At 45.0% G+C, this 13,156-nt stretch overlaps 1 protein-coding gene across 1 annotated transcript in view; it reads left to right on the top strand.

The window, feature by feature from the left end:
* The window catches only part of LOC308440278 (ATP-binding cassette sub-family A member 17), a gene marked incomplete at both ends in the record, with an annotated part of 81,345 nt that extends 72,767 nt beyond the window's left edge, over positions 1-8,578 (top strand). Inside the window, 5 exons of the mRNA XM_080942296.1 lie at positions 5,788-5,975; positions 7,202-7,372; positions 7,631-7,825; positions 7,975-8,044; positions 8,351-8,578. Of these exons, the coding sequence (XP_080798422.1) occupies positions 5,788-5,975; positions 7,202-7,372; positions 7,631-7,825; positions 7,975-8,044; positions 8,351-8,578 (852 nt within the window). The remainder of the gene's footprint in view (positions 1-5,787; positions 5,976-7,201; positions 7,373-7,630; positions 7,826-7,974; positions 8,045-8,350) is intronic.
* Between the last annotated feature and the right edge of the window lie 4,578 nt (positions 8,579-13,156).

The following is a 13,156-nucleotide window of genomic DNA, read 5'->3' on the forward strand; positions in this document are numbered from 1 at the left end:
CTCTAGTGGACAGACTGTTCTTCTGCATGGAATGTCCATTTCCTTCTGTTTGACTGTATTTGGCTGTCCATTCCCACCATCATTTGACCTAGCTGCTGTCTTTTCATATCCCACTGACCCTCGCTTTGACCCTGTGCCTCTTGTGTTCCCACTTGAGTTGCTACAGCAAAAGACCATGAAGAAAAAAAAATTTTTTTGCTGCTGTTGTTGCTTTGAGGCAGGATCTCTCTCTGTATCCCTGGCTGTTCGAGAACTCTAGAACTCAGGCTTGTCAAACTCTGAGAGATCTGCCTGCCTCTGCCTTCTGAGCACTGGGATTAAAGATGTGTGTCACTATGCCTGGCCAGACATTTTTCTATAAAACACTTGTGGTGCTTTGAGTACACCTAGCCCAGAGAGTGGCACTATTTGGAGGTGTGGCCTTGCTCAAGTAGGTGTATCACTGTGGGCACAGGATTGAAGACCCTCATCCTAACTGATTGGAAATGAGTCTCCTCATAGCAGCCTTCAGATAAAGATGTAGAGCTCTCAACTGCACCTGCCTTGATGCTGCCATGCTCCCACCTTGATGATAATGGACTGAACCTCTGAACCTATAACCCAACCCCAATTAAATGTTGTCCTTATAAGAGTTGTCTTGGTCATGGTGCCTGTTCACAGCAGTAAAACCCTAACTAAGACAACACTTTCAAGGGATTGGTAAGATGGTTCAGTGGGCAAAATGTCTGCTGCACAGTCCGGAGATAAATTTGGATTCCCAGAAGCCACACAAAGGCATGTTCTGCGGTGAAATTTTCAATCACTGTTTCTATCTAACTGGATGTCGTGGGCTTATTTAAAATGTTTACTACACTTTGATTTAACTTTGGTTGGTTATATATGTGTGTAGAATTTTTTTCAGTGTGATAGAATACAGATTTTTAAAGTATGATCTTAAGACTCTGAATTTTCTCAGCATCTGTTGCAATGCCTCTCTTTCTCTCTCTCTCTCTCTCTCTCTCTCTCTCTCTCTTGTCTCTAATTTTATTGATTTGTAAATTCTTCCCCTTTTGATTATTTTGGTGAAAGCTTTGCCAGTCTTGTGAACATTTTCAAGAACCAATTCTCTTTTTCACTGATTCTTTGTTTTTTTTTTTTTGTTTGTTTGTTTTTTTTTTTTTGTTTTTTTTTTTTTGTTTTTTTCTGTTTCAGCCCTGAGTTTGGTTATTTCTTCCAATCTACTCTTTGTGGGTGCTGTTTGTTCTAGTTTTTCTGAAGTGTGGCGTTAAGCTGTCAGTGTGAGAGCACTCAGTTCTAGACGTAAGCCCTTAGTGCTCCAAATGTTCAGCACTGCACCGTCCTGTGGAGTTTGGTCTGTTGTGTTTTTTCCCTTTCATTCGATTCTAAAATGTTTTAAATTCATTTCTTGGCTTCCCCCACTGACCCAGTTCTCACCCGTATGTGCTGTGTAGTTTCAGAACTGTGTACTTTTGCCGTTTCTGGTGGTGGTGGTGTCCAGCTTCCTTCCTTCGTGGTCAGGTGAAATGCAAGATATCATTTCAATTTTCCTATATTTGTTGACTATTACTTTGTGTCCAATTTCAGAGAGAGACTCATGGACTTCTAAAAACAAAGTCTTTTCCTTAGTGTGTGGGTGGAATGATCTGTAATTCGGCAGGTTCTTTTGATTTAGGATATAATTTAACTCTGGAGTTTTCTCTACTTAGTTTGTCCTGATGACCTGTCTGCTGGTGAGCGTGCAGTAGTGATGTTATCCGCTATCACCATCTTGGGGTCTATATATGATTTTAGATGTTATGGTGTTTCTTTTACAAAATTCGGTGTCCCTGTGTTTTGCACCTACATGTTTAGAGTTACAATATCCTTTTGGTGTATCTTCCCTTTTATCTATATTTAACCATGAAGCATAATTTTCCTTCTTCAACTACGACTGAAGTACAGTTGTCTGGTCTGGCATCTGGAGTAATCCAGAACTTGTAGAACATCAGTCCAGTTGCTCTTGGCTTCCAAAGTCTCCATCAGATGCTACTCTGACAGGAGTGTACTTATATGCCACTTCTTTTTTCTAGCCTGCAGCTTTTAATACCACTCTCTACATTTAGTGTTTTGATTATTATGTGTCTTGGAAAGTTTCTTTTCTGTTTCCTTTGTTGCTGTGGCTGCTTTGAGACAGGGCTTCTCCATGTAGTCCTGGCTGCCCTAGAACTTGCTCTGTAGACCAGGCTGGCCTCAGACTTAAAGATCTGTCTGTCTCTGTCTCCTGAGTGCTGGGATTAAAGGCGTCACCACCCTCTGTCCAGAGAGTTTCTTTTCTTGTCTTGTCTATTTGGTGCTCTGTATACCTCTTCCCACTTGATGGGTATTTCTCTACTTAGGCTTGGGAAATTTTCTTTCTTAATTTTGTTGAAATCCTTTTTTCTGTACCCAAGGATCATTTTTATCTGAGAACTTTAAAAACTTCATCAGACATTTTGCCTGTTTCTGTATCTGTGCTGGTTTGAATGAGAAATCTCCAATGGGCTCAGGTATTAGAAAGCCAAGTCCTCAGTTAGAGGTGCTGTTTAGGGACATTTTACAGTCTTGCTGAAAGAAATGCATCATGGGAACAGGCTCTGAGAGTTTATAGCCTCCACTTTTAGTTCACCCTCTTGCTTGTGTTTGTGGCTCATGTGCTTGCTCTGCCTCTTGCCCTGTCTGTCTGACGCCAGGTCTCAGGACACTCCCTCTGTAATCATAAGCTAAAATAAATGCTTTCTTCCATAAGTCACTTTTGGTCTTGGTGTTCTATCACAGTGACAAAAAGGATCTTTGGGTTACAATAGTTGAGTTGTCATCTTTTAAAAAGCTAATTAATATTTATCTTTATGCATGGGCGTTTTGCTCCATATATGTTTGTGTACCTCATGCATGATTGGTGCCCAAAGAGGTCAGAAGACGGCACTGGGTCCCCTAGGATAAGAGTTACAGACAGGTATGAGCTGTCACATGTTGCTGGGGGTTGAAGTCTGGTCCTCTGGAAGAGCAGCCTTTTCCCCACCGGTTATGACCCTTTTGAGGAGTCAAGCTGTCTTGCTTTTTCACCTCTCTTGCATTTCAATGTTACACATTGTGGTTTGGATATCTCTCCTGGATTTTGGAGGAGACAGAGATCTTATTGAACAGCCCATACTACTTAATCCCAAGTAACAGTAGCAAAGAGGAAATGAAACTTTAGAAGGAGCTTTGAGTACTCCCCACCCCCCCACCTCTACACACACCCTTACCAACCTCCCCACCCCCAACACTAACCCCCACCCCTGAAACAAGGAAATTGCTGCTGAGGCTGCGTTGATTTGCTCTCTTCTGCCCAACACATCTTTCCCAGTATCCTTTTTGTTTCTTTCAGGGATTGCCGAAACATTTCCTTTATTTCTCTCTCTTTTTCTTTCTTGAGAGTGATGACTCTCGATAATAAGAAGATGCTTAGCCAAAGATGCTTTTAAAAAAGTGTTTATCAAAAACTTAGCATTCATGATTTTAAAACAATTCTAAGCATAGCCTTAGCCTGGTATAACGTGCCTTTAACCCACCTCTCAGGACATGGAAATTTGGGTTTAAGGCTAATTTGGGTCAAGTAGTAAATTCCAACTCAGCCTAGAATACACAGTGAAATCTGTCTCTAAAACAAAACAAAACAAACAAGAACTTAACAAGTCAGACATAAAAGAAACATTAAGATAAGTGGGTAGAGATGGCCTACCAGAAATCTCTGTATTTAATTGAGAGACACCAGAATTATCCACATGGCTTTTTTCTTGGCTGTCATCTTGGATCTGGAGGCATCTCTCTTCCAGGTCACCTGGAACTCAATTCCTCATTCTATCTCTTGCTGACCTCTGACCCTTTCTTCCCTAAGCTGATAACCCTGGTGGCTTTGTGTTGGTCTTGTCCCCATCCCCAGGTGGCACAGCCTTGCATTATCGAGGAAGAAAAGCAAAACTTGTGTCACTTTATCTTAATGGCTATGACAGGAAAGCACTAGAACATGGACATAAAATGGCATCTTAGTTAGGGTTATACTGCTGTGAACAGACACCATGACCAAGGGAACTCTCATAAGGACAACATTTAATTGGGGCTGACTTACAAGTTCAGAGCTTCTCCAGTGTCATGCCTGGGAGCATGGCAGCATCCAGGCAGGTGTGGTGCAGGAGGAGCTGAGAGTTCTACATCTTCATCTGAAAGCTGCTAGCAGAAGACTGGCTTCCAAGAAGCTAGGATGAGGGTCTTAAAGCCCACAAGCACAGAGACACATCTACTTCAAAAAGGCCACACCTCCAAATAGTGCCACTTCCTAGGCCAAGCATATTCAAACCATGACACCAGGGTGGCCAGCTCTATATCTATAACAACAAAAGACAGGAGTAATTAAAATGTGTCTAAAGATCCCAAGTTAATTACTTTCTAAATGAAATCTGAGAAACATCCCTGGCTATCCCTGGCTTTACCCATCCCTGCTGAACTATTTCCTGTTGAAAGATTCTAGCAGGGAGTCATTGTCTTCCCTTAGTGAGCCCACCAAACTCTAAGGGATCCATCATTCTAAATCCACGGTTACACAGACAGCCCTGATTAAACCCAGCATCACGAAACAAAGCAATGAGAAGTGCATGTAGAAAGGGTGTTTGTGGGAAGGCAGAGTTGTAACATTCTGAGGGAGATGAGGAAAGTTAAGGGTGAGAGTAATTGGGATGCATTGTATCATCCTGATGTGATGATATTATCAAAGAACACGTTTAGTCAATTTCAAAAGGGTCTTTTTCAAACCTGTTCTGGGTGTATAGTTGGGAGTCGGGGGGTATGCGGTGACGCAGGAAGAGCTATAGACGGTAATGTTCTGTTAGAAGAGCACTTTGCACAGCAGTAAACACGGGCTGATGCCAACATGCAAACAGTTGTTCTAGGAGACGTCTGTCCGAGACCCGGCATTAACCCCGAAGTCTGAGGACACACACCAACCAGACCACAAGCCCCTGGCTGAGACTCCAGTGGCCTTTGTGTAAATGTCTTCTGCGTATAGAAAAATAGACTGCATGTGAAATCTATTCATAGATTGCATGTCTAACAAAACATAAAAAGGAAACGCTAGGCCATTGAGGTGGTTCAGTGGGTGAAGGCACTTGCTGCTAAGAGGCAGAGTTCCATCTATGAGACCCATCTCAAGGTGTAAGGAGACAACAAAGTTGTATAAGATCCACAGAGTTGTCCTCTGGTCTCCGGTTATAAACCATGGCATATGTATACCCATCCCCCCCACACACATTCACACATCATATAGTAATAATAACAATAATGACAGTAGTAATAATAATAATAATAATAATAATAATAATAATAGCAATAGTCATAATAATGAGAAGTAATTTTTAAAAAATAGGATGGCCTCTCTTGACTACTGAAATAGGGGACACTGAGTACCTTTGTTTTCAGGGCATGTAGTCAAGAGGAATGTGGCTAAGCCACACCCTTCCTCATCCTCCTCCCCTTCTTCCTCCATCCTTTAGAAGCCTGTACACCAACAATACTCGCAGCAAAGGCTACAACCTAAGACTTCCCAGCACACCGTCACCCCACGCATGGCTCCTTCACGCTGCATGACTGTTCCCATAGTAGACACGGGTATTTACAGGAGCTAAACTGAAGCACCAGGCCAAGGAAGGGTCTGGGAGCCTCTGAGCTGGAGGTGTGGGGACACTGCGGAAGAAGCTTCACCCTGATGCGTCTCCCTCTTGGGCTGTTGTAACTCAGGTGCGGCAGTGGATTGGTTACTGTCCTGAGTTTGATGCCCTGCTAAACTTCATGACAGGAAGAGAGATGCTTGTCATGTATGCCCGTATCCGGGGCATCCCGGAGAGCTACATCAAAACCTGTGTCGACCTGATCCTTGAGAACTTACTCATGTGTGTGTATGCAGACAAGCTGGTGAAGACCTATAGGTGAGATTTGGGGGTTCCCTTACCCTTCCCACCTCCATCGGCAAGACAATCCCAGTTCTTCTCAGGTAGGAAAGAACTGTGCCCGTCTGTGCCACTGAGGATGGGGGTGGAAGGAAGCTGGTCTCTATCCCGACCCAGAGGCAGTGTTTGCAGCTGAGAACAAGTCTGTCTTGTGTGTGATCATAACAACAGGGAAGGTAGATCTCTGTGCCTGTTCCTTCACGTCTAACTTCCTTTTTTGGACAGGGTAGGTTTTCGTATCAAACCCATAGTCAGTTCACCATGATGTCACCAGGGAGTCTGAGGTAGGTTATCCCTGTTGCCAGTGACAGAACCGTAGCTCAGATTAGCTTAGTCAAAGCTTAGAACTGACTGCCCAAATTCACAGACTCTCCTCCCCTTGGGGGAGGTGTCTGCTTCATGCTTGGAACTGGGAAGTGAAGAGATGCCTCTGGCCCCGGACAAATGATTTCAGGTGTCAGAGTCCTTGCCTCTCCCCCAATTCGTCAGCTTGAGTCTTGGGCAGCTTCTCACGTCTCCTTGAATATTTTGAGGATCAAACGTATTTACATTTAAAAAACCATAGGGTGAAGCTTTGCACACAGTGAACGCTGTGTGAGTTTATGAGGGAGCTGGAGCAATGGCTCGGCGGTTATGAGCACTTACTGCTCTTGCGGAGCAGTCGGATTTCGTTCCCAGCACCCACAAGGCAGCTCACGACCGCGTGCAACCCCAGTTCTAGATGATCTCATCCCCTCTGGCCTTCCCAAGTACCTGCATGCAGGCATACACAAATACACAAACATTTTTTTTTATTATTAAGAAAAATAAATAAATAAAACCAGTATGGTAGTGCACACTTCTCGAGAAGCTAAGTCGGGAGGATGGAGACTTCAATGCTTGGACGACACAGTGAATTTCTTAAGAAAAACTGTTAAAACAGTCCTATACCCTTCCTCTCAAATGGGTCATGCCCTACCTCCAGCGCTCACAGAGACCCTTGAAGAAGGTCACGACCACGTGCTCCACCCGGACATGTAGGGCCATTCAGACGCTCAGTGAACAGACCAAGTCACCGTTAAACCCGAGTGAAGTGGGTGGGGCTATTTTTGAAAGCCCCACCAGAGTGTGAAGTGCACTCAGTTAGGTGCTGAACACGCAGGCGTCACTCCTGCAGACCCCCATTACATTCTCCGCGTTCCCACCTTTCTCTCCCCGGCACCCAGCGGGGGCAACAGGCGCATGCTGAGCACGGGCATCGCCTTCATTGGAGAGCCTGCAGTCATCCTGCTAGACGAGCCTTCCACGGGCATGGACCCTGTGGCTCGGCGCCTGCTGTGGGACACCGTGGGACGGGTCCGTGAGTCTGGCAAGACCATCATCATCACCTCCCACAGGTAGAGCCAGGTCTTTGTGGGTCAAAGGAAGAGCCGGGATACCCTGGGGCGGGCGCAGGTGAGCAGCGCAGAAGCTGTGGCAGCACCTAACACAGTCCATCAGGACATTTCTCAGGCTCTGCATATGGGTACACTCAGCATGGGGAATCGGGAAAAGCCCAGTCTGAGCATAGATCCCCTCCTGTCTACACAAGGCTTTGACTGGGGGCGGGCATCAGCCTCCTCCGGCACTGTCTCAGGCCTCCACCCTTTCCCCAGTATGGAGGAGTGTGAAGCCTTATGCACCCGGCTGGCCATCATGGTACGGGGCCAGTTCAAGTGCCTGGGCAGCCCACAGCACCTCAAGAGCAAGTTTGGCAGCGGCTACTCCCTGCAGGCCAAGGTCAAGAGGGAATGGCTGCAGCAGATGCTAGAGGAGTTCAAGGCATTTGTGGACGTGACCTTCCCAGGTATGTGACATTGCGGGACAGGCCACGTGCTCCTGCCTGGACCTATTAGCTGCTGCGCAGTCTGTTCCCTATGGATTCTGGGTACCCAGGCTGCCCTCCCTACCGCTCCAGTCCAGTCTTCCCAGACAACAGTCTCTGTGTTTGTACAGGCAGCAAGTTGGAAGACGAGCACCAGACCATGGTTCAGTACCACCTGCCTGGCCAGAACCTCAGCTGGGCGAAGGTGAGCCCACCTCTTGTTCCACCCACACTCCGAGAGCAGAGCGCATTGTATGAGCTGCGTGGAGCTTGGGAAGTCAGCTCTCCCCCACCCCAGATTTCAGAGAACAGGGGACAGGCCTAGAGAAGAGCCAGCCACAAGAGCAGTCAGCTGAGCGCATAGTGGGCATTCTGTATCAGCTGAGCTGTGTGCCTTGTCACAAGGTCTCAGAGGGTGGCCTCTTCTGCACTTTCCCACATCACCTCTCCCTGCGTTGCATATGCCACATCACCTATGGGCAGACTTAAGTGCGGCTTCCCTTTTTTACAGGTGTTTGGCATTATGGAACAAGCCAAGAAGGATTACATGTTGGAAGACTACTCCATCAGCCAGCTGTCCCTGGAGGACATCTTCCTGAGCTTCACCAGACCTATGTCTGTCACCAGAGAAAGAAGCCAACTAGAGCAAGCTGTCCTATCCGGCCCCTTAGCACCCTCTTACTCTAGTTCTGTCTCCAGTCCTCCCTCACCACTTCCCTCAGAGCCTGTCCTTCTGTAATAAAGAGCTTAGGGTACCTTCTGTAATAAAGGCAAGGGTATCCTGGGTGCGCATAGCCTGCTACGTTAGTTACCCTGTCTGTTGCTGTGGTAAATTCCCTAACAAAAGCAACTTAATGGAGAAGGGTTTATTTTGGCCCATAATTCAGTGATACAGGCCATCGGGATAAGGAGGTGGAGATGGCAGCTCTTGAAGCACCTCCCTGAAGAATATCCACAGTCAGGAAGCACAAAGCGATGAATGCCTGTGCTTGGCTCACTTTCCCCTTTGTATACAGTCCAGGATCCCCGACTAGGGAATGAAACCGCCCACAGTAGGTGAATCTTCCCACCTCAAGCCAAAGGCCTGTCTGTCAAGTGATGCTAGACCTCACCCAGTTGACAACTGAAGCTAACCATCAAAATCCCACCCCTTGTCAACTTGACACCAAAGTATGTCATTTAAATTGTGGCCTTCCACTCTCTGTCTTCAAATCTCATGCTCGTAATACAAGATGCAAAGTCACTTCCATCGCTCCATAGTCTTCAACACTTTCAATGACTGGGAAGGTCAAAGTTCACATCTCACCCAAGACTCATAGTGAGGAATGACCAGGCTAAAGCAACACCAAATCCATAGGTGAAAAACCAAATCCACAGCTAGCTCCATGCCTGGCATCTGGAGCTTACGGTATAATTTTCTGGGCACCAAAGGATTTAGGTAGCTCCACCCCTCTAGATCTGCAGGTTGTATCACACATAGCCTGTTTTGTTCTGGTGTTTTTTTTTTTGGGGGGGGGGTTCATTTCTTTGTTTAGACATGGTATGTGTGTGTAGCCCTGGCTGTCCAGAACTTACTATGTAGACCAGGATGGCATTGAACTCCTGACTAAAAGGCAAGTGCTCTCTGAACAACACTGTGAAGCTCTGCTGTGGGCTCAATATGTGGCCAGGCCCCCGGGACCACAGCTGTATCAATTCTCCATGCTGGCTCTGGGGAGCCAGGAACCCCTTCACATCATCTACCTTCAAATAAATTTGGATTTTGACAAGACAGGTGGGGTGTGATCCCAAACAACTTTTTTACTGTCTCAGTAAAGTACAGGAGGTTTCTCTCCTGTGGTGCTGACCTCTTTAACAATTATATCTGTGTTCTCTGAGCCAGCCTGAAAGCTCTCCTGTCTTGAAAGTCTCCCTGCCTAAGAAATTAGTCCATTACCTTTAAATTGGAATTCACCCCAGTTCTCAGGATGTGGGCAGAATGGAATTAGATTCTTAGTGTGTGTAATGGTTTGTATATGCTTGGTCCAGGGAGTGACACTATTAGAAGGTGTGGCCCTGTTAGAGTAGGTGTGTCACTGTGGGAGTGGGATTTAAGACCCCCCCATCCTAGCTGCCTGGAAATTATCATTCTGCTAGCAGCCTCCAGATGAAGATGTAGAACTCTCAACTTCTCCTGCACCAAGCCTGCCTGGATGCTCCCATGCTCCTGCCTCCTAATCCTTCCTAAACAGTTCCATCAACTGGAGACCAAGCATTCAAATATATCAGACTGTGAAGACCAACCTCATTCAAACCACCACAGGAGGAATAATTATGTCTTTAGTGGGATAATACACCTTTTTTTTCCCTCAGAATTATCTGCCCTCTTTGAACTGCTTAGAAAATCACAGCCACACAGCTTTGTAAGCCTGCCTGATGTTCTCAATTATTCAGAAAAACATGCCTCTGTCTCTTCTCTAAGCATGCTTCCCCTAACACTTGGACCATCCTCACTTTATCTGTAAAGCCTCACAACCACTTTTTACCCTGTGGCTGCTTCCTGTGATGTGGTGGGCTGCTGGCCAAACTTCCCATGCCTAACTTTTTGCCCTCTCTGTCTTCTTCCTCTGGACAACTGGAGATATTCACAGTTTGCCTGCTCTGCGGTTTTCCTAATAAAATTGTTTATGAGCTTCAAAACCAAAAGGAGACTTTAAGGGAAGTGCTGTTCCTCCTCACATAACCCTGGGCCTACAGGGACAGAACAGACCCAAAGGGAGTTCAGGGGTCAGGGAAACTGCCAGGACCCAGAACAGAGGCTGCAGAGCTCACACCCGTCCCTATAAGACACTAAGTGGCGCCTGCCAGAGCCAGAGCATCTGAGAGGCTCATTCGTGACTCAGTGGACATGTCTCAGCAATCATTTCCTAAGTATGCTTTTTATTTCTATTATTTTTTCTGGTTTGAGCTCCTTCCCTGCGTCCCCTTCATGATGAACTGTAACCTGTAAGCCGGGCAGACAAACCCCTTCTGTCACACGCTGCTTTGGGTCATTATATATTATCTGTGGCAGTAGGAAGCTAAGACAATTATACACCCCCAGAGAAGCTCTGGGAAAACTCTCACAATGGACCAGATCAAAGGGAGGGCAAAATATCTAAACTTGAAAACAACATCAGATCCAATAAGATCAAAGAAAAATTAATAAGAAAGTATACGTTGAATTCCAAGATACACAAGACACTATGGGGAAAAGCCAAACAAGAGGAGGAGGAGAATGAGAACATGAAAAACATTTTCAAAAGAATTGTGACAAAATTTCTCAGAAAGAGACAGACAGACAGACAGACAGACAGACAGACTCCAAGCCAAATATAGAAGGCATTTAGGACACCAAACCAACAAGACCCCCTCGAAAAACAAGAACTTCCCTGCCATCATCATATTAAAACAAATAGACAGTATGAAGTATCTTGAAAGCAGCAAGAGGGCTGGAGAGGTGGCTCAGTGGTTAAGAGCACTGACTGCTCTTCCAGAGGTTCTGAGTTCAAATCCCAGCAACCACATGGTGGCTCACAACCATCTGTAATGGGATCTGATGCCCTCTTCTGGTGTATCTGAAGACAGCTATAGTGTACTCATATATAATCTTTTTTTTAAAATAAATCTTCAAAAAAAGAAAGAAGAAAGCAAGCTAGAAATACCAAACCACACATAAAGGCACGCCCATCATTGTTTTCATAATTAACAGTAGACTTTCAGCCAGAGATACTGGTGTCCAGTCCACAAAGTAAGACTGAGTCTGCAATGTAAATTTTCAGCAGAGGCAGCTGGGGACACAAAGTGTGCAGGAAGCTCTAAGCATCCAGAGTGCCTCTTACACTTTTTTATTAGGAGCTTTAGTTAGGAAGAACTACATGCAGAGATAATCATAATGTAAAAAAAAAAAAAAAAAAAGAATTATCAAACTATGTTTATAAGAAACAGAATGTTTTGCTTAAAAGATCACCAGGAGAACAAAGGCAAAAGACAAGGAAGTACGGATTAAAAAAAAAAAAATCATGGGAACTTGCAGGTCCACAAATCTTAAGAAACAGCACATTCCCAGATTCCTGAGGCAGAAACTCCTGCTGTGCAGAGCCTTTCCTCTGACTTGGTGTGTCAGGGGTTACAGTGCCCTTAGACACAGAATGTTTTCCTTTCTCCGTCAAGGCTGTTGTCAATAACTTACAACTAAGACTTTAAAACACAAGAAGGCCTGGAAGGATGGATTTCAAGTTCTGAAAGACTAGAACACACGATCCAGACCATACCCAGCTATACTCGGCAAAGCAATCTATCATAACTGAGGGAGAAACAAAAACTTCCCTTGATTTAAAAAAAAAAAAAAAAATAGGCTACAGGACTTTGTGATCGCTAAGCCACTACAAAGATAGTTGAAAGAATTCTTAGGCTTCAGAGAAAAAAAAAAAAAATCCTCCAGAAAGTTTCAAGAAAGAATGAACTGGGGCTGGAGAGATGACTTAGCAGTTAAGAGCGTTTGTTCTTGCAAAGAACCTGGTCTTGGTTTCTAGCAGCCGGCTTGTAGCCCACATTTACCCATAAGTCCAGATCTAGGGATCTGACTCCCTCCTGATCTCTGAGGGCACCATCATAAATCTGGTGCATGTACATAAATGTAAGCAAATCACTCATACACATGAAAATAAAAATAAATAAATTGCCGGTTGTAGTAGGATTTGCTGAGGAAGGCAGAGACAGGAGGATCACGAGTTTGAGGCCAGCCTGGGCTAAACATTTTGGGCTGGAGAGATGGATGGCTCAGTGGTTAAGAGCACTGCCTGCTCTCCCTAAAGGTCCTGAGTTCAAATCCCAGCAACCACATGGTGACTCACAATCATCTGTAATGAGATCTGATGACTTTTTCTGGTGTGTCTGAAGACAGCTACAGTGTGTGTATTCATATACATAAAATAAACAAATCTTTTTTAAAAAGAAATACATCATGGTAGAGTGATAACTAAAAGCAAGAGGAGGAGAAACCACACATTACAAAATCAGAAAGATGACAGAAACCAACACACACCTTTTAATAGCAACTAAGTATCCACACAGACCAGTAGATTGGATTTGAAAATAGGAAACATTTATTTGTTGCCTGAGAAACCCATCTCACTGTAGAAGACAGACAGTACCTCACAGGGCAAGGACTGGAACAGACAATCCGAACAGATGGACCAAGGAAACCAGGAGGCGTGGCTGGTCTAACACCTGACAAAACAAACTTCAAGCCAAAACTAGTGGAAAAAAAAACAAAACAATTAAGACCACTCCATAC

The sequence above is a fragment of the Micromys minutus genome (genome assembly GCF_963924665.1).
Source record: "Micromys minutus genome assembly, chromosome: 31".
In the NCBI taxonomy this organism is placed as follows: Eukaryota; Metazoa; Chordata; class Mammalia; order Rodentia; family Muridae; genus Micromys; species Micromys minutus.